This window comes from Taurulus bubalis (genome assembly GCF_910589615.1).
Source record: "Taurulus bubalis genome assembly, chromosome: 3".
NCBI lineage: Eukaryota > Metazoa > Chordata > Actinopteri > Perciformes > Cottidae > Taurulus > Taurulus bubalis.
This window is the reverse complement of record NC_136591.1, coordinates 6,994,834-7,021,030: the sequence shown is the minus strand read 5'-3', so window position 1 is coordinate 7,021,030 and position 26,197 is coordinate 6,994,834. Positions and strand designations below refer to the sequence as shown.

Sequence of the window (26,197 nt, the reverse complement as noted above, 5' to 3'; positions counted from 1 at the left end):
ACTTTTATATTGACCACCTTGTAATCTTGTAATTGTCCCGGCCGTCTATGGTGGCTGTAAAGTGATTCTAGTGTAAGTGAATGACAAAATGAAGTCACTGGTCAAAGCAAAACCGTATTTTAGAATCTGAGGCTGAGGTCTGAGGCTATCTGAGGCTAATCTGAGGCTATAAAAGACTGAGTGAGACTGAAGACCTGGCTTCAAGGTGGGAGGGAGACAGTCAGGGGGCTCCCTGGAGAGGGCCAACGAGCTAAACTGTTTCTTCAATAGGTTTAGTTCACAGCCCTCATCCGTCTCCTCCACAAAACACACCTCCCAAGCACCTCCCCTCTGCCTCCCTGGTGAGCTGCACAAACAATGAGCCCTCAACAACAATGGGCTCCTCCACCCTCCCCCTCTCCGTGACGACTGACCAGGTGAGAAGACAACTGGAGAAACTCCACCAAGGCAAAGCTGAGGGAACTGATGGCATCCAAGACCAGAGAGATGGTGGTGGACTTCAGGAGGAAGGCGACGGCTCAGAGACCGCCGAGTGTTCTGGGAGAGGACGTGGACATGGTGGAGGAGTACAGGTACCTGGGTGTTGCCATCGACAGCCGACTGAACTGGAAGGCCAACATCAACGCTGTGTACAAGAAGGGGATGAGTCGACTCTTTTTCCTGGGGAAGCTTCGATCCTTCAATGTGTGCGGCAAGATGTTGGAGATGTTCTACCAGTCGGTTGTGGCCAGCGCCCTGTACTTCGCTATTGTCTGCTGGGGGAGCAGCATTGGAGCCGGTGACACCAACAGACTTAACAAGCTAGTTAAGAAGGCCGGCTCCATCATCGGCTGCAAGCAGGAGTTTCTGGAGCAGGTGGTGGAGAGGAGGACGCTGAAGAAATGATTGTCCATATTGGACAACCTGTCTGTTTATTTACACTTCACTTCACATACACTACTCATACAAACTTTGCATTTTTGCACTTCTCTATTGTTTAAGTTTAATTTATTTTCTAAATAATAGTCTCTGCGCTGTACATATCTTTCATATCAGCTATTTTTATTTTACTTTATTTTTATTTTTGTATCATTCATACATTCAAATCAGGTCAAATTAATTATTTGTGCTTTCACAGACCGGGTTTCTTTACTGAGACAACACAAAGCAGAAATGTGGTATAAAAAGACTAACATTTTAGCCACTGCTGAACTTCAGAGTTTACAGAACAAAGACTGTGGATTTTGTCGACCATCATTTTCCATCAATGTTCTATTCCTTTCTGTAACTTCTGGCAGAAAGCCCAAAGATCTGCCACAAAGTCTTCACCTCACCTCAGTGTATCAGGCGTAAAGTGACCTCAGAGGAACTCAAGATAAGCACATACTGTCCCATTTTCCCAGTTTTGAAACTTGTGAAAGTCCATTTCACAGCTGTGTTTTTGTTTACAGAGTTTAGTCAGACTGACGGTGTGACGTTGAAGTAAGCTGAGTGGGCGTCAAAGAAGGCATGCAGGCAAACTGGAAATCATTCAGGTTATCACCTCAACCAGTCAATCATTCTCCCACAATGCTCTGCGCACATTGTGTCCTTGCAACTTATATACTCTGGTAATTGCCTCCAACTAGACTGTTCCATGGTTTTTAAAATATGGAAAATAAATGTTCTTTTTAAGGTATTAACTTCAACAACTGACTTTCAAGTTAGAAACATAAGGATGATAATAGTTGCACCCTAATTCACACATCTATTTTATACATCCTCCATGCTGACTGTGTGGAAGCATAATAACATGATATGCTAGTAGAGTCGAGTAAGTAGACTCTGAATCTGTCATTTTCTATCGTGTGTGTCCTGGTTACCTTCACATCACCAAGGGTTTAATTACTGCTGAGCAAACCACAGAGATGCCTCACGGGAGACCCGACGGAGAGAGGAGGACGAGTGAAAGCAAGTTAGACAGAGCAAAAACAGCAGGGTTGCCAGTAAGCCTCAGCCACGTAGCTACGGGATATTAACATAGACATTTAAGTGATTAATGTGCACACAGAAGATGTGAGCAAGACACCCTGCCAGGATGAGATCTGTACCAACATGAGGAGAAGTGTGTACAGTGAGAGGGGTCGGAGGCGAGCATCAAAGTGTGCACTGATCAAAGGGGTGTGCGGTGGGTAAGTGGATCTCTTATCTTCTTCTTAGGTGTAAAGATGGATCGCTGCCGGTTTCTCAATGTAATCTCAGTGAACCTGATGGCCTGGATATAAGAGAGCTCATTTATTTATACTGAGACACCACTCGGGGCTGGTTTAACCAATACCCTTTCACAACAGGTTGTCATTACATATATTGAGATTTTGTAATTGAGAAATTATATTTTTGCTCCTATTTTTTGCTCTGATTCTTTAGTAGACTTATGAAAGAAAAGGTTTCAGGCTTCATGTGCAGCCAATTCAAAGGAGATCCCATCTGCTAAGCAATAATCCCCTGATGAGTGATCTTGGGTTGTTCCATGTGAGCAACAGAATGAAAGAAAAAAAAGTGTCAGTAAAGCAAATATAATGCTTTGTTTCATAAAGAGCAGCCAAACGAAGGGATACAGGCCTAATATGTATAAAAACTGAAGAATAGAAACGAGTTGAGAGGTTTAGACGTGGTAGATGGATTTTGTTACCTTCAAACTAAGCCCGGCTAACTTTCTCCCCTGTTTCCTTTCATTGTGCTAAGCTAAGCTAACTGGCTGTAGCCCTCTCATGAACGAAGTAGCATCAAACCTTTTTATCTTTGGAGGCAAACTTTTTGTCTACCAAGCTCAGCAGTTTATTCAATGTCCTCATTTCAAATATTCCTTAGTGTAAATGGGTCACTGTATTGCACTTCTATGAAGCTGGCAGACTTTCAAGAAACACATTTATAAAAGAACGGTTAAGATTGACACCATGAAGCCGAGATTCATACTTTTAGTAAAGACAAAAACTTTGGGGTCATACATTTTACATGACCCTCCATGCCTAGTAGACATCTTTCAAACTCCATGCTGTCAGTTTGTATCACAAGCTTATACTTCAAACATTCCCTAAGTCTAAGCCGAGATAAATGACATCATCTGGGTTCTTTTTCAGACTGAATAATACTCAGCAAAATCCGGGAAGTGGCCCTTTAAAAAAACAAAAACTAATGAGAGTGGAGAAAAGTGGACGTGCACACATGCAGTTTGCGTCATCAGAGTGACTTATTACTTCCTTTAACAGCTTTTCTTGTTTTTTTAATGACATGATCTGAGTGTGCATGCAGGCCAGCACGCACTACATGGACTCGGGGTGATCGCGAGGAGGTGGAGAGGGAATGGTTATAGACGGTGGATGGCTGTGTGGCTAAACGGCTGAATGCTATGACTCATGGGCTGTGGAATCTGTTCATAAAACCTAGAAGAAACAAAGCGGCATCCCAGGGAGCACAGATCCTGGCATTTAAAAAAGCCACATAAGCCCCCAGGGATCTATTAGTCTTAGTTAAGGTTATTTTCTCTTCACAGATTTTCCCATCTTCTGAAGATTCCTCCACAAGTTGCATCTTGCCACCACTGAGCACCCAACTGCACTCCACTCACCCTCCCTCCCACCATGACGGGGGGTGTTGTCCCAGATCCCCAGCAGGGGGACCCAGCTGCTGCAGCGTCCAGCCTCAGCACCACCCCTGGGGAGCCCATGGATGCAGAGTGTCCCATCTGCTACCAGGAGTACAACCAGTACAACAAATGCCCCCGGATGCTGGACTGCCTCCATGTTTTCTGCACCGAGTGTCTCCAAAGGATCCAGCTCTGTCCCTGCGAGCTCCTGGACCCCAGCAGCACACCGGCCATCCCCTGCCCCCTCTGCCGCCACCTCACTCCTGTGGAGACCGGAGATGCCCTCTCCTTGCCCTGCAACTCCCGCATCCTGGCCAGGCTGCCCCCCATGGCCCTCCACCTGCCTGTGACCATGGCAGCGCACCTGGCCACCGTCACCCAGAGAGTGGTGCTCTCTCTGGAGGGCGACAGCAGAGAAGCCCGCTTCATGATGCTGCCCACCGTCAGCCTCCGGGTGCAGCAGATGCACCCGGAGAGGCTGTACGGCACGGCGCCAGGCCTGGCGGGCGACGAGGAGGTCTTAGAGCCGAGCAAGAAGACGTTGTTCTGTGTGCAGCTGCTGGCCGTTACCTTCTGGGTGCTGTTTGTGATCACCTGCGTGGCCGTGGTGGTGTTTGGGCCGCATTTCTTGAAGAGGAAACTTTAAAACGGAAACAGGATTTTTCTCCTTTTTTTTTAATAGCAGATATGGTTGTTGATCACAGTGTACAAAGTATAGGTTGACGCGTGACATTTTAGAGAATATAAAACACAAATAGTTTTTTCAATTATATTTTAATGTAGTTATGAGACTAACTCAAATTATACTTGTATTTATATAATACCACCACTTACACCAATCCTGACTCACTCTACTGCACATGTGTTGCTCTTTTATTAATAATAGATTGATGAAGAGTTCCCTCTAGTGGTTTTTCTGGTAACTGTAAATAAAAGATTATTCTCTCGGGTTTCATGAAGTTTCACTCTCTGTGCTTGTTATTATGCAACTGAAGACCTGCCAATGCATACATTGAATAAAGCTACTTTACAGAACACATTTATACTGTGTCAGGTGCTTACATTTTGAAAATCACCAAAGATTGGCATTGATCAAAAATAGTGTGTATTTGTTTCATCATATATGGATAGATTTATCTTTTTTGTTCCTTTGTGTTGTAAATGACAACCAAACATATATTCTGTTGTACAAAGTTTCAATCGTATGTGATACAGAAAGTCTGCTTTTTCCTTAGGGGGCCCCTTTGCCAAATTGTTGTGGGTCCCTTAAGTGCTTGTTTGTAGTAATTTGGAGAAATACAAATATTTGATTTAATGTTGATACAGGGCCCCGAACCAAGACTACTTTAACCTACTCGTGTAGTTTTTACTCCATTGTATTTATCTGAAAGTTACAAATGTTTGAACTCACAAGATAAAATGTCTTGGTAACAGAAGTGTTTAATGTACAGTATAGGGTCGCTATGTTTATATGTAATACTAAGCTGTGGACATACTTTTGATTATACATGACTAAGATCACATTTTTTATACTAATTTCCAGTGGTGAAAAGTAACTAATACATTCGCTCAAGTACTCTTAAGTACAATTTTTGTAGGTTTTAGGTACTGTATTTGAGTATTTCTATTTTATGATACTTTAAACTTCTGCAATACTACATTTTGCAGGCAAATATTGTACATTTTACTCCATGACATTTATTTTTAAGCTTAAGTGACTAGTTACTTTGCACATTTAGATTATCAAAGCAAAACACAACTTAACCTAATAAATGATGTGCACATGCATGTATCAATAATAATGATCCAGCTATATCATATATTGTGAAATAGACCATTCAGCATAGCGAGTACTTTTGTATATTTGTAATGCAGGACTTTTACTTATAACAGAGTACTTGACACTAGTATTTTTGTTATAATATAGTATATCATATTTATTAATATATATATAATATCTAATATATATAAATATCTCATATCATCTCTTTTTCCACCTCTGCTCATTATCTCTCAGTGAAACAAACGTCGGTTGGGAGAGTACGTAAAAAAAAGGGGGGAGGGGGTTACGTGATGACGTCACACGCCGCGTTGGCTGGCAAAAAGTGGTGAAAAGTTTTTAGACCCCCTCCCCTGTATGTTTTTGTTGGGGGAAAGGAAAAAAAGTTGTTGGTAGTTAACTAGGTCGTGTGAATGTGGCGTGTCCGTCGTGTTTCGGCCCCCTCGGTGACAATGCGGGGGAACGAGCCGTGTTTACTCGTTTAAAGTCGGCCAGCGAGCAGCGTTTCAGCGTCGGTTACGTCCTCTGTGGCTCGGACCGAAAAATCTCAGTGGCCATCATCGTTTCACCTCTGCCGTCTCGTTAGCCACCGAGCAGCTAGCTCCAGCCGCGGGCCAACTGCCCGACGAGAAAAGTTAACGCTCCCTCACGGTGCGTTTCCTTGTGGGGGGACTTCCAGGGTTTTTTTGGGGAGGAGGAAAAAGCGACCCGCGGAGATGGCGGAAACCAAAATAATTTATCACATCGACGAAGAGGAGACGCCGTATTTGGTGAAGATACCCATCGCTGCCGAAAATATCACTCTGCTGGATTTTAAACAGGTCTTGAACAAGCCGAACTACAAATTCTTCTTCAAGTCTATGGACCAGGACTTCGGGTGAGCGGCTGTGGTTTTGTCTCCCCTTGTTTTGAAGAGCTGTGTGGTTTGCATGCAACATGAGGAGGGATACAAGCTGCTAAAAAGTTACTTAAATGTTGTGGAAAATTTGGGAAACAATACTATAATGTACCTTTTTTTTTCAAATAAACGTGTAAATACTAATACAAATGCATGCCTTTTTTTAAAAAGAAAAGTCGTGCAATCCTATCTTGAGACCGGCTGTCGTGTATTTGTCCCAGAAGGAATAACTCATGGAGGGATAACACTTGAATGAAGCCAGGTCTCCATTCAACCAACACATCCCTAATCAGAAAGTGCGAAGTTATCACGACCAGTGATAAATATCCAAGTGTTTCTATAAATAATCAGGGTTTTTGGAGGCTGGGACGTTTCTCAGAAAACATCATCATTACAAAGGGGAAGGCATTCCCTGTGCTGCTTTTCTTTGCCCTAATCCTCATCCCTCCCTCCCTCCGTCCTTCAGTCCATCATCTTGTGAAATCCTTGCCTTTTTTCTTTCTCTCGGGACTGAAGCCAGGGTTTTGTCTCCTCTCTTTAACACTTTGGCCTGCCAGCCATCCTTTCATTCCCTGGCTTCCTTCCTTCCTCTCCCCTTTCTCCCAATCCACTCCTCCTGAAAGAGCTGTCTCCTCTCCTCCAATCAATTAATCATTTTTGTGTGTTTCTTTCCCTCTTTCTTCTGTCTAGCTGCTGTGCATTTTTCTGCAGAAGAATGCATGTTTGTGGTTTATTCACCCAGTGAGACCCTTAGGGGGCTTCTGTTAAATGCATTGTAGTCTTGGATGAGTATTGAGGCCGGGCTATTTGCCTCTTTGCCTCTTTGGATGGCACCATCGGAGGCTGTGCCAAGGAAGCTGCAATATCAGCTCCAAACATCGAGATGAAATGCAGGAGACGGCTTTTCATTAGGCCCCGACAGAGCTGGCAGGCTAAAGCTCCCCTTCAGAGGCAGATAGTTTGAATATATAATAATAACAACAACACCAGTTACTGACTTGTCTGTGTTGAGCGAGTGCCCTATAAAGATACTCGACATCTGGCGTTTGGTTGTTGAAATGATTAGTTGTGTAATCATTCGGTACAACCACAAACATGTGTTGATAGCTATTTTAATCATTTCAGTTATTTATCAAGTGAAAATGCAGTTTCCCAAATGCTGCTTGCTTTTTATTTTTTGGTTTCACTGTAATTGATACTTGGTCTCAGTATGTAAGCAATGTTCTTACATGACTTTGGGCTCTGGGAGTTTTGTGTTTGACTTCTCTCGTAAGTCTGACAGTTGGTAGACTCAGTTTTTCTCCATTTCATATAAATAAATGATACATAGTGGACATATTCAAGAAGATATTGAGTGTTATCAAGCAAACTCTTGTGTAAATTAATTAAATGAGTGCACGTCTGCTGATTGCACAGAACTATTCTTTAGGGCTACTACTGCAAATTATTTTCATGCCTGGTTAATCTATTTCCTTGATTTGTTGTTTGGCTAAAGAAATGTCAGGAAATTATGAAGAATGTACATTTCTAATCATTTGACTAATAATGTTTCCACGGATAGACACTCCTCTTGTGTCTGTATGATGCAATACAGTTCACAACACAAACTACAACCTCCAAAATAACCCTACAACTAGGAGTGTCACATTAGTCTCGGTCGGTTTAGATAGGCCAGATAGGCTAAACTGGCACCTGTGGGTGTGTGAACGCCTAAAACTGAATAGCTATTTTCTGCAATATAATGGGCAAAGTAATATCAGTACAGCACCCATCTTTTACACTCTAATGTCTCCATTAATCATTTTATGTTGAGTAGTCTTCCTACAATCCCCAGTGTAGTTTCCCAGTTAGCTGTCTAATTACGAGCTTGGCCCTGTGTAACTGGACAGGACATGTTTAGACGTTGTTGGTGTTTTTCCATCGGCGAAATCTCCTCTTCTTAAAAGAGCCACCCACTCCGAACTCACTCGGCAGAGCAAGGAAAGTCTTTCAAAGACAAATTCCCACTTCTGAACTTAAATCCCGCAGACTGGCATCACACACTCTCATTTGAATATCTCCAGTTCAGCTGAAAAAACATTCAAACATAGCTCTGAGTCAGCTGTCCAATCAAAGCAGGGACGTTTCCTCTCTCTCTCCCCCCCCCCCCAACCCCCCCTCGTAGACCCAGGAGAGGAGTGTGTAATAGTGTGTGTTTTCATTTGCCCTGGTATGAGGCCAGCTGTCGAGCTGAGCTGTGTGTGTGGCAGTGGGGGAGATCCATGGAGCAGAGCAGGCCAGGACCGGTGCTGGGAACCTGGGGCTGGACAGAGGCCATTTGCTCGCTGTCAGGGGTTTCCACAGGGAGAGGAAAGGGTTGAAAAAGTGGGGTTGTGTTCACTCAGGGTTATTAGATATTCTTCTGTTTATGTCTGCTGGAAGGGGGGTTGTGGGAGCTGTATAAGTAAGATTAATTGTTAGAAAGGCGACGCTGTGAAGAGACTGGGGGGAAAAAGGAAAAGTGCGGGGGAAGAACTTGTGTATTAAATCCAACAGGTCTCTGCATATTTCAGGGTTGTTTGTGCATTATTCGAGGCTTCCTAGAGTGTGTGTGAAATGATTCTCGACTGGTCACTTTGTTTGTTTGGAAGGCCGAGGAATGAAGACAATTACACTCTCGGGAGAAGAATGTTGCATCTGTTCATCTGCCGTCTAAATGCAGTTTCTCGCAGCGTGAGGGGGAGACGTTGAAGAAAAATAATTTAAAACACGAGTTTGTTATCTAACATTCGGTAGCCACACACGGCTCTCAAATGCAAAATCTCCGTGTAACAGTTCCCCACCAGTGTCCACAACAATCTGACCGTATACTAACACTCGCCCACAAAACCAGCTCTCAACAGCTGCTTACGAAAGCCCAGTGGAGCCCGACCAAGTCTCGCACACTGGCAGATGAAGCTGGAAAAGGTAACACTTTTGAAGGAGTTAGAGCAGTCAAGTGTGTAGCACTGGTTCCCAGCCCCTGTCCTGGTAAACTACTGTAATAACACAGTGGCAGGCTGCTAGGGGGGGAATTACACAGCTGAGGCCAAATGTTTGTCTTTCTGACAAACGACGACTACAGAGGATAGCCAGACGGATGTGTTGCTTCTCGGGAGCTTTAGCCATGTGGACACTGAGATGATGGTGATGTTGTTGTTGTGTGTCTCTGATTTGCGAAGCATATTCAGTTGACAGGGGCTGTGCAATTTGTCAAGGAGGCACAAAAGCAGTAAGTGTGTGTGTTTTAGCTCATTGCTGTGACGGAAGAAATTCACATGATGGTGGAAGCAAATTAACGGTGTTTGTTCTTTTCTTATATCTGCTGTGCTAATTCATAGCTTCATGGTTTTCGGGGGTGTTTTGGTTATAGATTTAGACTGCAGCGAAATCCCCATGATATAATTATACTTTCATTACAAGTGGATTTAGTTTTTAGGATGCACATTGAATGTGAATGAGTGACTGGTGGCATTAAATGGTCAGTTAAACCTGGCTTAAAGCTGAAGTTTACATTAGCGTCAGTATTGCTCAACTGGAGCCTCTTCAGACGGTTGGCTGATCCATAACACACCTGGTCTCACATGAGAAAGGAATATGGCAAGCGAACAAGAACCGCTTGTCAAAACATTTGTTGCATTTTAGAATTGAGCCCAGCATTTGATTTAGTTCAGCCACGCTTTTGTCATAGCATGCTCCATGTTATGTAATGTGCCAGTAATGTAAACTATTTAATATCCCTGCTGTTCCACTTTATGTCTTTATGACCAGACTAAAACCTGTGAGTTGTGTTCAGCCCTCATTCCTTCATCCCAGTGTACCATTCAGACAGCACATGCCGTGCCATAATGTTATGATGGTGGAACAATGTATACCTCCTGAGCCTCACTGTGTCTCTCTGTTTTTCAGGGTGGTGAAGGAAGAGATTTCCGATGACAGTGCCAAGCTGCCATGTTTCAACGGCAGAGTGGTTTCATGGGTAAGAGACGATAAACCTGATATATATATATATATATATATATATATATATATATATAAAAAAAAAATCTCTGAGTGGTTGTATCCAGATTTTACCGGTGGCCATTGCTCTAAATCTGTAAATGACCTAATTTCAATAATTTCCCACAGAGGCTTCTGTGAAAATGTCAAAACCTGACTTTAATCTTAAAAGTCAACCAACCTCCGCAGCCAGAGGCTGTTTTCAGAAACCACGTTTCCTTTTCCTGCATTCCTCCGGACCCCCCTCGGACTAATGATCTTGTCTAAAGAGCAGCAATAAAATGAAATAATGAATTTAAAATTGTAACCAATAACGTTGAGGAATTATGTATTTTATTGCAACATCATAAACTCTTTCCCCATTAAGGAGTGTTGGGTATGAAAATTGGCAAAGATCAACTGGAAAGAGTAGGAAAGCGAAAACAAACTGTCCAGCCAGGTTAAACAAGAGGAAACAATATCCACGAGAGAGAAAAATCTTCTTGGAGCTTAAGCCACAGACTGAGTCACTGTAGCCAACAGCATGTCCTGGTAGTTACACTAGACTATTAAAATGTTGAACCTTTGCTTCCATTTAACTTATTGTCTGGTTTCTCCTTCTATTTTGGTTTAATTCCATTACAGCGTTTTTCAAATATTTACTTTGTTTGAATTGATCTTGATGCTAGTCTAATTATTTTTATTTTTTTCGGGGGGGGGGGGGGGGGGGGGGGGGGGGTGGTATATGTTTTACTCTTGTCAACATTGTCTTATGATTCATCCATTGTTGTTGGTTGCATCCATTTCCGCCCCCCAAGTTATCCTCATCAAGTATTTCCATCCCCTTACTTGCATTTCTGCAGACAACCAACCAACATACGTCTTAACTTAAGAAGTTAAATTACTCTAAAGACTCTCGCCATTCTTCCTGACAAGTTTTGACACATTGTATACTGGATGTATATCAGGACTATGGTCGATGTTGCTATTTAAGACATTTGAGAGTTACAACGGGACATAATCTAACTATCCTTCACATAACAATGATTATTTGACGGTGACCAGGCAGCACGTGGAGCAAAAAGAGCTTTAGCTTTTCTGAACAAATCACAAATATGTCTACAAGCAGCACAGCTTGTTACCGTGTTCAGTACAGCGGGTCTTTCCATTTCTCCACCAGAAGGCCCAGTTGTCGTACCCCACCCCAAGAGTTACATTAGAATAGAGACAAAACATCGGTGCTGGGCCCAGATAAGCAGGTTTGAAGCTGAAGCATCTGTTAAGTGCATAAGGAGGAGAGGCATTAAAAGAGGGGGAACAAAGCTCAGAGACCAGAGGGACTGATATGTGATCTGCAGGCCAAGATGGATGAAGGGATCCCAGAAGACGAGTGTTTCATAGTCGCGTAGCCTTTAGAGGGGAGGGGGAGAGCAGGGAGGGACTCGGTCTGTACAGCCTGAAAGACTCCACTGGGTTGAGTTATTTTGACGGGGAATGCAAAGCTTGTTTAAGTGCAGCAAATGTCCCGAACGCTATGCATTTAGTAATGTGTGTGCAGGCATTTCCAAATGCTCTGTTAAAATCCACAGGTCCTGAATAATTCACAGCATTAAAATACTATTTCTTTGTTTATATTTTAGCCCAATACGCCCTTTTTTGGGCGGGGGGGTTATAACTACATCTCGTCCCCTTCCTGCGTATGTTTTCATGGTTCATGTAACTGGATGCTCTATGGTATTCATCCTAATTGTTGCTGTGTGTTACCTCTGTGTGTGTCTGCGCGCTTGCTGGCACTTTTGTTGTATAAATGAGGAGAGACAGGTTAAGTGTAGGATAGCGTTTCAGTATGCCCTTGAGACATCCATCTGAAAAGAGTACGGTGTTTGTGTGTCAAAGTAATTGACATCTTACCCGCTTTTCCTCCCTGCTCCTCCTTTCAGTCCTCTCGTTTTCTCACCCTCTCTTCCCCCTGCCTTCTCTCAGTTTTGTGCCAATTTCTCTCCACTCCACATCTCGTCCCTTTTTTCAGATTGGATTCTTTTAGTTTTTGTCTCTTCATCTTTCCTTGTCCTTTTCTTCCAGTTGGTATCTTCAGACACTCCGACAGCAGAGCCTCCGGTGGCAGTGGTTCCTCCTGTGGAAACGACTAGCCAGCCTTCGCCCCCTCCTCCGCCCCTCCCACCCCCACCTGCAGAGAGGACCGGGGGCATCGGGGATTCCAGACCGCCCTCCTTCCAGTAAGCAAATCGTATATTTACCTAAAAGAGGGTCATCGCAAGGCCAAGAACCTTCTCAAAAACTCCCATACTTAAATACACACTTGAGTTTCTCCCACAGCTGTAATGTAGATACCGTATCTTTTCCTGAATATCTCGTGTACACTCCCAGTATCACGTTGCTACAAGAATAGCAAGAATATACTACAGCTCATTTGAACCTGATCTCAGCTGTGGCCACCCTTGTTATTAACGTGATGTGCTCTGGGAGAAGCTTTCAGTAGATTAAACATACGCACAGGCTTGATTTTAACATGTTTGTTGTTGGCATTCAGTGAGAATTTCTTTTGTCTTTTTAATATCTTAATGTTGAGTATTTAGAATATTTTCATCCACGTTTGAGAGAAATGTCTCTTTAGATGCTAAAGGCTCCACTATGTTCACCAGCTTGTTGCTTACGTTGTGTCTGCTGTTGAGGGCTGGACAGCTAGCCGCATTTAATAGAGCTTTTACATTGAAATCACACTAAAGAGAATTTCGAGACTGAATCAAAACCATACATTTGTGGACGGTAAAACCGAAACAACAAGCTGAAAGAGGCTAAAACTCTTTGAGCTAAAGGTAACTCCAGAGTCTGAGGTAAAGTTTTCTTCGGGTTTTTCACTACAAACTATCCATTCACATTACACACAGACATCGGGTCCATTGTTCATATAAAAATAGTTTTTAAAGAGTGTGAAACCACAAGGCAGTCTCGTCACTTTGTGAATGAAATAAACCTCCTCTAGTCTTTTCCCCGTCTTTTAGCATCCATGTTTATCTCCTAAAATGAGAGGAAACTATTACTGTAATATGAATGGAGCTTATAGTGTCCAACACAAATTAACTATTGTAATTATAATAGGATCTTACCATCACTCTTAGTTCTGCGAGAAGGTTGTTGTCTGGGGCTCTTAGGGGTCAGACAGAGTTCACACAGCTTCGACTGCAGCGCGCTCATTTATTTCTTGTGTTTGGACCTCGTCCTGTTTGTCTCCCGTGACTGTAGGAGGGTCGCCTGATGGATTTTTAATCCAATTTCAAATTAAGCCATTTCTTTTTAACTCCATCAAATGTGTGGTTTGCAGCCGGTGGAGAATTAACCACTTCGGTTTCTTTCCATGCTGTGTTTTGGAGCTGGAACCACACCGTTGCCCATACTGGAAAATTAAACGTCATTCAAATTGTAGGGTCTTTTTTCTTTTTTTCATCTTTCTTTCATCATGAACCACAAGGCGTGCTCTGTCTTCATATGTAATCAGCATATTTGTCTGTGTGCTAATGGTACAGAAGTCTGCTGCCATACGTAGGCTTACTGGTCCATTTGCTTGTTGCTACATGCATATTGGTCCGTTGCCAGCTGTGGATGTGACAAGTGTTCTCGTGGTTTCACACGTGACCGTGCCAAAAGTGGCTTTAACATTAATTCGAGCTAGACCAATCTGCTGATACTAGCTTATTATAAGTATGAATCTTGGTTTAATGTAATACAGACATTTTAAAAACTGTGTTGGCAATATAGTTTATAAGATGATTATTGTTTAGTTGAGTATGTATCTTTTAAAAAAAGAAAATAAAGATGTTTCTCGTTCATATTAATATCAGTATCTGCAAAGCATCCTCTACTCAATTAATCAGTAGATTTCTGCACATGGACAGAACAGACTGCAAACATTATAAAATCAGATTTTTGAATAGCTGCGTTCCTCTCGTCAACAAACGAGAGATAATAGAGACTTAATTGTGCAGTTCCGTACATGAAGGAAAGAAATCCCGCTACAAAACAAAGAATGAACAAATAAGGTGTAAACAAGATACAAAAACAGTTACACAACAAGATACAGTGCAATAACAAACATGAAGTGCAAGAATATACAAATATAAATGAAAGTAGTGTAAATATAAAAACAGGTTGTGTAAATACATTTAAACCAATCTAAAGTGACGAACAGTAAAATCTGTTTTATGTTATGTAGTAAGATGCAAGTAGTCCAAGTAAAGTGAGGGAGGCTATAAAGTGACAAGGACTTGAAACTTTAGTTTAGTCTGTTTGACAATAAATCACACACAACTACTTAAATGTCACAGATGACACAGTGAAGACTTTGTTCATTTGTGCTCCATGATGTGGTTGTAAACATTCTGTCAACAAAGCAACACAATAATTACTTGCTAAACCATATCACGATATACAGACTTTGTAAGTGCAGGGTGCCGGACCGCTGAGCGCAGTATGATGCACTTCCTGTTCCTACAGTAACCGCTGGATGTTTCCATTCGCCAAATGAAACCCCGCTCATACCTGACGGGCCGATCGGTCTCCTGTCACCTGGTCTGGTCCGTGTAGATTTCAGTGCGGCTTAAAGCCTCAGTTTCAAATAGTTTCTGGATACAACTTTGTTTGATCTCATGATAGTTTATTATCTTTATCTATATTTATGTATTGTGCATTTAATCCTATGTGTTTACATGTGGTTGGCTATGTGTGTTTGTGCGTCTGCAGCATATACTTTTTAATTAATGAATGCATAAAGTTATTTTTGAATTAAGTGATCACAGCCTGCTAAATGTATTCATTAGAGTTTACAGTTCACAAAAGGTGAAACAAAGTTGCTGACAAATAATCCATAACCTCAATCTAGAGTTCATGATTCATTTTGTCAAACTCTGGCATCACTGAATCATTTGAATGCTTGAATGCTTTGAAGTTTAGTGTGGAATAAAAAAGAAATCATTGACCATGAGAATGTTATAGGATTCCAATGCTAAATATGTCAGGTATTTTTTTTAAAGTCCTATAACATGTTTATTGTTTTTTTTATATGAATACCCCATCTGGAAAAAGAGCTGTAACTTTGGCACATTAAAACGGTTGACGTTCCCTCCTGCTCTATTTCTTACTGTGCTGCTGCCTCGTCTTTTATAGCCCCAACGCGACGGGCAGTGTGGAGACCCTGGACGACCAGACTGAAACCGAGTCTGTCGTTTCCTTCAGGAGGGAGAGGCCTCGGCACAGAGAGGGCATGGAGCCACACGGTAAGGCATCGCAGGTCACAGCAGCAATTAAAGATGCTCTTTTTATGATCAAGGTTTGCCACGCTCCCAACAACCAAACAATGAATACGAGATCTAATCAGCAATGTCAAGAAGTAAAGTTTGTAATCGATGAAGAAAAGGAAGACCCACGCTGACAAACGTCTTCCCTCTTGTCCGTGGCGTCCTCAGGGCCTCGCATGAACGGCCAGACCCGACTGGAGCGCCACCTGGCAGGATACGAGAGCTCCAGCACGGTGATGAGCAGCGAGCTGGAAACCACCAGCTTCTGCGACTCTGAGGACGACGACACCATGAGCAGGTGAGAGACAGACGAAGGATCGCAGAGTCGACTGGAACAGAGTCCGGGTCGTTTGTCAGAAAGAGGAGACGTTCTGCTCGGCTGCGTTCACGCACGTGTTTCTAGCCTTGTGGAAATGTTGCTTTGATGTACATAGGCTTTTATGTGAACGCTCTGGCTGCCTTTTTCGTGTGTCTTTTTATTATTCTATTTGACTGTTGTTTAGATTTTTGAGTGTGTCCACATTTAGACGAGAGCGGGAAAACATTTCCCCTCTAGATTCCCTCATTAGCTTCTTCCCCTTCATGTCTGTGGGTCCTAAAGGTTTAAGCAAGTTTCTCTTCTTACCCGTCACCTTTTGTTGACTCGTAGGTTCAGCAGTGCAACGGAGCAGAGCACAGCCTCTCGGCTTCTCAAACGCCACCGCAGACGCAGGAAACAGCGCCCCCCACGTTTGGAGAGGGTTTGTACCATCTACTCACTGTTCTAACTGTCATTTCATGTTTTTTCTTCTCTTAACTGCTCACGCAATCATGAATCAAGAGTTTAAAGCGGCATTGAAATAGTTTGCTCAGACGTATAGTATTTTTGTATGCAAGCAAATCTGATGGTAATTTTGTGTTTTTCCACCAGGCCTCCTCCTTCAGCAGCGTGACAGACTCCACAATGTCCCTGAACATCATCACCGTCACTCTCAACATGGGTCTGTAAACTCCTTACCTGTTCTAGTCTTTGACTGTCAGTGTTTGGGAAATATTAAACTTATGAATCAGAACTACAGCCTTGATTTCAAAGTAAAATACTACACTTGTTTTGGATAAATACATGCTTAGCGTTAACTCTATTGTGATTTCTCAACAATACAGAGAAGTACAATTTCCTGGGCATCAGCATCGTGGGCCAGAGCAATGAAAGGGGCGATGGAGGCATCTACATTGGCTCCATCATGAAGGGAGGAGCTGTGGCTGCAGACGGACGCATCGAACCTGGTGACATGCTGCTGCAGGTGAGGAAGCATACTGGGTTCATCCTGAATCAAAGTGTGATATGCAATCCTAATCATGTTTATCTGAATTCTGGTGTAGCGTTCCGTATTTATGTCTTGTGAGGCCCATTTTGGGATCTTTTCGAGCTTAGAAACCATGTTTGTTTAGTTGTAATTTATTCTTTTTGGTGTGAGAAGATACATGAAATGCAAATAAATGAAATCGGTACTTATGTTTATGACTGCAGTGAAGGTTTATTTTCACTATGGATTAATCTGCCGATTATTTTCTTGATTTACTTGATTAATCCCTTGGTCTCTAAAATGACAATGAATGGTGAAAAAAATACAAGAAGGGCACTTTGAGGGCGAGACCTCTGCCAAAGGGAACTCTCTGTCTCTCTGTGTGTGTGTGTGTGTGTGTGTGTGTGTGTGTGTGAGATGCTACACCCTTCCACCAAGTTTAATTAAGATCAGGCCTGTCTTTTTCCCACAATCCCGCTGACAAACCAACAAACCCTCCTTAGCGGAGACAGTAGATCCTGAAAAATAAAATGCTGGAACATGAGACTTCAATGATTAATTGATTATCAACATGTCTGCCCATTATTGTTGTCAATCGACTAATCATTTTAGCTTGTACTTATCTGTCAAGCTAAAATCTTTTGTCTTTTTCTTTAAAAGGTGAATGACATCAACTTTGAGAATATGAGTAACGACGATGCAGTGCGGGTGCTGAGGGAGATTGTACACAAGCCAGGGTGAGTTGCTGTTTTCTCTCTCATTTTTAACATATCAGACAAGGTCTTTCAAGTTGTGTCCGTACACAAGCGGGTAACGGTGGTTCTAATGACCTTTGGTGTTTTCCAGGCCCATCATCCTGACCGTGGCGAAGTGCTGGGACCCGTCTCCTCAGGGCTACTTCACTCTGCCTCGCAGTGAGTACAGAGCTGCTGTAGCCGTGTATTCCCCTGTTTGGAAGTGGACTGCCGTCAGTAACGGTTTTCTATTCTCTCCTCCACATGTGCAGATGAACCAATCCGACCCATTGACCCGGCGGCGTGGGTGAGCCACTCTGTTGCCATGACCGGGGTCTACCCGCCCTTCCCAGGCAGCTCCTCCCTCAGCACCATCACCTCCTCCTCCTCCGTCACCGAGACCGAACGTGAGAGCTTTTTCCAGTGTCTCACTAATCATCTCCCTTTTGTGTGTGCTGTAACCCGCCTCTCCTCTTTATTCTCAGTTCTTTCATATCCACCCAAAACTCGTAAAACTACATCCTCCACTTTTAAACCCAGTTTCTTTGTCGGCGTCGATATTCAAGGCCTGAATAATGTTCGTTGTTGTAAAGCGTGTTTTTCCTGTTTCAGTCTCCTTCCGTCGTTCTCCTCTGGCAACATTGACGCAAGCATTATCTTTCCCATCTGTCTTTCTGCCTTTGTAGCGGTTATGTGATGAATTATGTCTGCTGCTTTCCTTCTTTTGATCTCCACCTCAAAGTTACAGTCCTGGCCTTCTTGTTTTGACCCAGATTTCACCTCTTTGATAATCTTTCATTTCCGTCTACGTTTCCTCTTTAGCTTCCCTAAAATGCCCTTCTGTCTCTTTCCAGGTTTTGATGACTTCAACTTATCACTGCACTCTGACATGGCATCTGTTGCCAAGGCCATGGCCTCACCAGAGTCTGGTCTGGAGGTCAGGGACCGCATGTGGCTTAAGATCACCATCCCCAACGCTTTCCTCGGTAAGACTATTCAGTGGAGACAGAGTGCATTAGTTACATGGACGTTCTGTGCCTCACAGGACTTTACAGGGCGGGCATTATGTTCTCAGAATTGAAGCCGTGTGACTTGTAGAAGGGAAAACCCCTAAATGCATCTGTTAAATTGGAATCACCTGCAACTGACTCACAAGGAGTGATTACATAAACTATGTTTGTCCATGTTGTGCTTCTTTTTTCAATTTCTACTTTCATCATACTTTAGTAATCAAGCTTCTTACAGGTAATTTAATTGCTGAGCTGCACTCGTACTCCAGATTTTAGGCCACCAACACTATTCACTAATTCTCAAAAGCCAGGAAATCATAAGATTTTGTTTTCCATAGCTACAGGGGAAGAACAAAATAACTCTTTTGTTTTGAGAATGTCAGAGGCAGGTCTTTAATGGACATCTTTTGAAGCGGTTGTTTGTAGTGTCTTTAAAATGGTAATGCTGCTAAAGTCCCCCTGAAAGCATTTTGTTGAACTCCTGTTCTGGGAACAATAAAGTAAATGGATATTGATTGCATTTGGATAATGCTGGTTTAGCTAATTAAAATGCATTTGTCTTTTTGAGCGTTTTTACACTCATCTCTGATTTGCACCGAAACTTTGATGAAAATACTCAGTTAACTCCATATTATTGTACTTATCTATATAATATATAATATATAACAGTCATCGTCATCCCTTTTGTTTTTCATGTGTATCTATTTTAGTTTAATTTGTATTTTATTATACGTTGTATCAGTGGCGGGCCGTGGATTTTGTAGCTACGCCTGCTGATCGCGGTGCATTTTTCGCTACGCCAATAGGGAAAAATAATTAACATACATGTAGTGTATTTGTGAAAAACAATTATTTTATAAAATAGCTATAACTTTTAATTATAAAAAAAAATTGTTGTCTGTTTAGGCCAGCAGAGAAGGCTTAGCAGGCCCTGGCGGCCCGCCACTGCTTTGTATATACATTTATTTGACTTATTTCTTAAGTGAATCTTTGTCACCGATATTTCCTTTGGGAGGAATTAACGTGTCATGCATCCACCAACAGGCTCGGATGTAGTGGAGTGGCTCTTCCACCACATCGAGGGATTCCAGGACCGCCGTGAAGCCAGGAAGTACGCCAGCAACCTGCTGAAGGCCGGCTTCATCCGACACACCGTCAACAAGATCACCTTCTCCGAACAATGTTACTACGTCTTCGGCGATTTAAGCGACTGTGAGAACTGTGAGTAACTGGGGAACATCCACATCAAAGACCGACTCGAATCAGTCTGCGAGAATGTTACACTTAATCACATTTGCACACATGCCTTTTGTGGACACGCTGTAATCACGTGAACATTTCAGTTATGGAAGGATTTCTTTAATGTGCTGCCATCCCTAAACCCAGAACCTCCAGAAAGCATGTCTTAACAAGCGCAGAAAACCCCAACAAAGTGTCCACAAACCGCAGCAGTTATTACACGTTTAGTTGCCATAGCATGTCTGTTATTGGGTGCAGTCTGACTTCTCGATTTCTAATGCATACAACTTATAAACATTCGCGTTGAAGAGGAATGTGCCACGCCTTCCATTGTTCATCTCCTCTCATCTCCCGCCCAGACATGGCCAACCTTTCCCTGAATGACAACGATGGCTCCAGTGGGGCCTCGGACCAGGACACACTGGCCCCCCTGCCTCTGCCCGGGGCCTCCCCCTGGCCCATGATGCACACCTTCCCCTATCAGCCCTACCCGACACATGCCTTCTCCAGCCAGCCCCCTCCGTACCACGAGCTCACCAGCTACAGCTACGCCCCCGGCAGCACCGGCAGCCAGCACAGTGAAGGTGAGCACAGACAATGATCACGATTAAACGACCACACTGATTATTAAGCGTCATCCCACTAACAACAAGTTATGAATATTTTAAAATCACTGCTGACTATTTTTTGATTTTCTCAAATTTGCTCTTTTATAGTCACCGTTTACAGTGTGTGCCATTGTAGGACAGAGTAACTACAGGATCAGTGTAGTGCTATTAATTCATTCTTATTGTTTATTATTTATTTATGGCTGTTTGGCGATGCAGCTGTGAACAAAAACTGAAACAAGTTTACCGTTTTCTTGTGAAGTATATTTATCAGGTTACTATTCAACCAAGTCTTTAGCTCGTGATGATGACATCATGGGTTATTAATAAAATACACTATTTAAATATGGGAATCGTAGGATCCATTGTTTTGGGAACCATATTCCAGACAGAAAGAATAACGTCTTTTCCTCTTGTGAGTCATCCAACTTTGTGGAAGTGCTGGCCAGCCTCTGTTTCACCAGCTGGAACTGGAACTCAGTGGTTTTGAAAATACCAGCAGCATCTATGACTGACACATGAAGCCACATGAGAGCGAGGCTCAGTTCCAGGCTTGATTTTTGAATTAGCGTAGTTTAAAATGTCAATAAAATACCGCCTTTAGAGATTTGAATCAACTGCCAAAAGCTGGACGTTAATGCAAAGGATGTACTGTATAGTATTTGGTTTTATGCTGTTAAAAATAACCCAGTTAAGAGTCTTTAAAGTAAAACAAATGCAACTGTCTAGAAAGGACTAAAGCTTTCTTGCTACAATACGTTAGCATCTTATCTAACAGCGTTTTCTTTCCGCCCCCAGGGAGCCGGAGCAGTGGGTCGACGAGAAGCGAGGGCGATCGACGTCGCAGCACTAAAGGCCCGGGCAGCACTGTGGGTGGAGGGGAGAAATCCCCCTCAGGCGTGGGTGGAGAAGGCGGCGGGGCCGACTCGCGCTCCGGCAGCGGCAGCGAATCGGAGTACTCCACCCGCAGCAGCCTGAGGCGCGGCCACGGTTCAGCCGCCCCCAGCGAGCACAGCCACGCCTCCTCCCAGCGCTCCCATCATCACCGCATGCCCCAACCGCCCCACATGTCTCCCTACCCGCCCGGTATCCTTCCTTACAACCCCATGATGGTGATGATGGTACCCCAGCACCCACACCCGGCCATGGCAGCCGCCCACGCTCATCCTCACGCGCAGCAGATGATCACGGGCCCCATGCACCCGGGTCTAGGCCCGCTCCCCTCCTCCACCCCAGGGGGACCCCCCGGCGCCCCGCCCACTCGTGACCTGGGCGCCGTGCCCCCAGAGCTGACTGCATCTCGCCAGTCGTTCCACCTGGCCATGGGAAACCCCAGCGAGTTCTTCGTGGATGTCATGTAGTTTCTCCGTCTTGGCGCAGCGACCATTCATGTGAAGTTGGTGTACGGTTCCCACTTGTTTTTAACGAGGATCTGGCGGTCGCTTTTTGAGCTCACAGGTGCCTATTGGATTGAGGGCACTTGTTACAAATTTGGTGAGAACAGGGTTTAACACTGACAAAGAAAAAAAAAGAGACGAAAATGAATAAACAACTAATGTGGGATATGGTCTGACAATTTGTCAACACATTTTCTCTTATTAAAATACACTACATAACAGTTAAAATCCAAAAATACAGAAAGACCAATTCTACTTTCTTATCTCAGCGGTGAGCTAGTTTTTCCTCAAATAGCAAACTTTCAGTTCTAGATTTCGATCGCCTATCAGAGCTGCTCAGCACCCTGGCTTTTAATATCCTCAAAACCAAAATACTAGATTTCAGGAAGGGTAGCACCTTCCCAAACCAGCTATGAATGTCAGAGCTGTCCATCCAGGAAGCGCATGGACCACAGTTTAACACTAGAGGGTGCCAGGTACACTGCGTACTTGAAAAGGATACAATCCTGTATACACATCTGGGTCATCATGCCAGATTGGTTGGCAGCACAGGAGTATATTGAGTGCCTTACTCTTTGCATTTTTCGAGACATTTTCACACTCCAGGTACATGCAACAACTCATTTTGTTCCAGCATTGTTTGACAATGATCTTCTCTGTATATATCTACTTCTCATAATGTAAATGCAACAATACACAACGGCAAGCTCTAATGTGAAAAAGAAAATAGGTCCAAAAATGTCAGGTGAACTTGTGTTTAGTAATCACTGTCTAGGCCTAGTCGTCAGTAACTCTAATTGTGAGGAGTTTTCGGTATGAGACTGTAAAGGCTTAACGGTACTAATGCGTGCAGACAAAATGCTGAAAGTGGTACTTTTTGATTACATAAAAGTGTATATCTTAAGTAACTGTGATCCAAATGCCCCATGCTTATTTTTATGTAACTGACTTGCATTATTCACCCATTTCGTTTTTTGTATGAGTGACTATATAAATCATGTATAACCGAACTATTAAGGTGCTAAATGAAGATTCAACATTTAAAAAAAAAAGAAAAAAAGAATGACATTGACAGTGTCGCATTGTTTGATTTCATATCGCCACCTTTGTTTGTGTACTTGAGAATAAATTTGATACTTACATACTGTCCAGACTTCATTATTTTAAAAGGGGGTTTCAAAGGTCACTTTGTGAACATGAGACTTAAGTAGAAACTTAAGGGTTGCATTCAGTGTTTGTTTGCCCTTCTCAGTTTTTGTAAAAGAAAGAAAAAAGTTGCTGACAGAAAACCAAATAGTGATATTTTGACTTGGTTTAATCAGAAAACTAGCAACGCCACAAAATGTCCCATTACCAGCAAAAGTGATGCATTCAAAATGTTACACAAACTAAATGTGTTAGACTAGTAGATATATGCTGTAATGGAAAAATACTGCACGTTATAATTGTTGCAGGTTTGAATATCATATTATGTCATATAACTATGTTGTACTTATGCTGGCAATAACCTTTTGGGGCTGAAACCCCTGGAGTTAACACTTTTGCAGCCTGCCTTCTTTCGATACATCAACACGGGGTGATGTGTGGTGTTGCCTCCAGATTTGTTCTTCTCATTCTTTTGTTCCCGCTTTCATGTCTGTCTGCTGTGACCTTCGGCTTATGAATCTGCCGCTGAGGCCCAGAAACTTGTAGCTTTCCTAATGATAAGACAGTGTTCTCTCCACGATGGCCATTATACCATGACTTCACCTCTCCCTCCGCCCCACCCAACCCGTCGGAAGGAAGGTTATAACCAAGTCCGAAAACCAATGTGCAGTTGTACTTCTTCTGGACGTTCATCGTCCTACAGACTTGTTCCTTCAAGCAAGAACTAATCGGGCAAAGACAACTTTGATTCAGAGACTTTATTCCTCCTTTCCCGATTGACAGAGAAAATCTTCCATCACTGCTTGGGGTCAGAAGTGGGATCGTTTGAAGCTCCGTCGGGACTCCGAGGTCGTCCGGGTAGTGGCCACTTCAGAATCCACCAAACGATTCTGCCCCATACCTCATCCGATAAAGAGAGGGGGGACCGGCGTCCAACGAGGACCGGTTGACTTCACAGCGATCCCAACAAAGAAGTCATTGTCTTCAAATCGGGTAAGAAGTTGATATTCAAAATTCAAAATTGAGTTTATAGAAAATGGAACAGATTACGAAGACATACATTTAGAACTTCTTAATATAATTAATCAAACTGAAGAATTAAACAAATTCTGTTTAATGATATGATCTCTAGTAATGATACATTGTCTTATCCTGATACTTAAAATGTGTGTTGAATCATAAAATAATTGTAAAATATTCCTGATTCGTCGTCATCCAATTTTTACTAAAGGAAGACAGGAATGAGTAATACGTTATAACGATTGCACTTTGATGAATGTTGTGTTTGTCTAAGATCGCATGAACCATGACCTTGACCGATACGGAAGACAGAAATGATTCATACGTTATAACGATTGTACTTGGATAAAGTAACATTTGTCTAAAGATCGTATTAACCACGACTTTGACCAATAAGGTTGTGGTTAATACAATTCACGAACTTGCGATTGCCTTCAGACAAACTCTGAAGTCGTATAATCGTGACCTTGACCTGAATAATGATCAATAGGAAATCAGTTAGGTTTTACTTGATTTTTTTCCAGGGTAAAGAAAATCGAGATTTATAGTGACAACTATATTTTAAGGTAATAAGAGTATACTCAGAACGCCTGTTAAAAAGATCAGAAAGATATGAACGAGGTCCCATCCCCTGACAACGACTTCCCCGTGTAAAACAAAATATTGTATGTATGCTACAAACCGAGGAACTACTCCTCCCAAAAACAGCTTTTTATTCTTCACGTATTACGCAGTGATGAAGTATTTTAAACCATAAACGGATTAATACTTTGGAGGTTCTCTAATACGATGTACATAATATATGTTTGCATATTGTGTGATTATTATGTCATCAAAAGAGTGGAATTGTAATGGGAAAATACTGCACGTTATAATTGTTGCAGGTTTGAATATCATATATTATATTTCATAGAACTATGTTGTACTTATGCTGGCAATCACCTTTTTGGGCTGAAACCTCCTGGAGTTAACGCTTTTGCAGCCTGCCTTCTTTCGATACATCAACACGGGGTGATGTGTGTTGTTGCTTTCAGATTTGTTCTTGTCCTCATCTGCTCCATTTTTGTTATATTCATTATCGTCAGACTTTCTGTAAACTTGCATGAAGAACACATCTTTTGTTTCCCCCACATCAAGCCCGCTTTCTTGTTTGTCTGCTTTGGCCTTCGGCTTGTGAATCTGCCACTGAGGCCCAGAAACGTGTAGCCTCCCTAATGATTTTAATTAAATGGTTTATTTGATAAGGGGACAGTGCAAATTAATAAAAACATTTCAGTAAATGCGCCAGAGTTAGCCAAGAGGCTATTTTTCATCTGTAGTCCCGAGAGGCAGATGTTAAACATTTAAAAAAAAAAAAACTGAAATAGTATTAAATATACAAGGTTATAAAATGTTGACGCTTTTAAAATGTGTGCACAAACAATAAATGAGTGAGAATATTAAAATACATAGCATCCTCATTAAGGAGACATTGTAAAGTACTAACAAGACAACGCAGAGTCTCACAAATTCAACACACACAAAGCAAATAAAATGTGGGATAACCATGTTAAAAGACAAGATAGAGACAAGTTAGACACTAAAAAAACATCCATGTCAGAGGCACAGAACATAAAAGCATGCAGAGTATGTGAAATACATAAATATATAAATCAGTCAGACACAGCTAAACAACAATAAAAGACATGTATGCAGGTAGATGATGGTCACCGGCAAAGTCAAGACAGACAGACAGCTGACAACAGACAGACAGACAGCTGACAACAGACAGACAGAGAGAAAGTACAACACGGACAGATTGAGGACAGCAAGGAGCAGTTATGTACTGCTGTCAGAGCTGGGCACCAACCAACCATCTCTTCAACTGGGCCTTAAATGAACTGCATGTCCGTAGTAGTTCTCTAATAGTCCTTGGAATGGAGGTTTCAGCATAATATTGTGCCGATGTTTTATTTATATGATTCAAAAGGCTGCAGTTAAGTTCTATGAACTTTCTCTGACTTCTCTAGTCGAGTTAACTGAACCATTTATACGTCTACCTGCATCATATTCATACATATTTCATGAAAGCACCAATGGTCCTAGATTAATCAACTATATTGTCGTTATGGTAAAAGTTTCTTATACTTCAGAACTGTATGCAGGTATTTCAATTTAGCCTAATGCT

At 42.4% G+C, this 26,197-nt stretch overlaps 2 protein-coding genes across 2 annotated transcripts; both read left to right on the top strand.

Annotated features, from left to right (window-relative positions):
* Positions 1 to 1,766: 1,766 nt before the first annotated feature.
* Positions 1,767 to 4,548, top strand: LOC306734588 (uncharacterized protein). Its single transcript, XM_079215949.1, has 2 exons — positions 1,767 to 2,150; positions 3,512 to 4,548. The coding sequence occupies exon 2, from the start codon at positions 3,600 to 3,602 to the stop codon at positions 4,248 to 4,250; it is 651 nt and encodes a 216-aa protein (XP_079072075.1). The 5' UTR covers positions 1,767 to 2,150; positions 3,512 to 3,599; the 3' UTR covers positions 4,251 to 4,548.
* Positions 4,549 to 6,100: 1,552 nt separating this feature from the next.
* Positions 6,101 to 21,878, top strand: dvl2 (dishevelled segment polarity protein 2; the record flags this gene model as incomplete). The annotated part of the gene is made up of 15 exons (XM_079214598.1): positions 6,101 to 6,261; positions 10,210 to 10,279; positions 12,361 to 12,515; positions 15,460 to 15,569; positions 15,759 to 15,888; positions 16,240 to 16,330; positions 16,501 to 16,570; positions 16,734 to 16,873; positions 17,537 to 17,613; positions 17,723 to 17,790; positions 17,883 to 18,017; positions 18,465 to 18,596; positions 19,665 to 19,841; positions 20,219 to 20,443; positions 21,266 to 21,878. 15 exons carry the CDS (start codon positions 6,101 to 6,103, stop codon positions 21,826 to 21,828), a joined length of 2,304 nt encoding a protein of 767 aa, XP_079070724.1. The 3' UTR covers positions 21,829 to 21,878.
* Between the last annotated feature and the right edge of the window lie 4,319 nt (positions 21,879 to 26,197).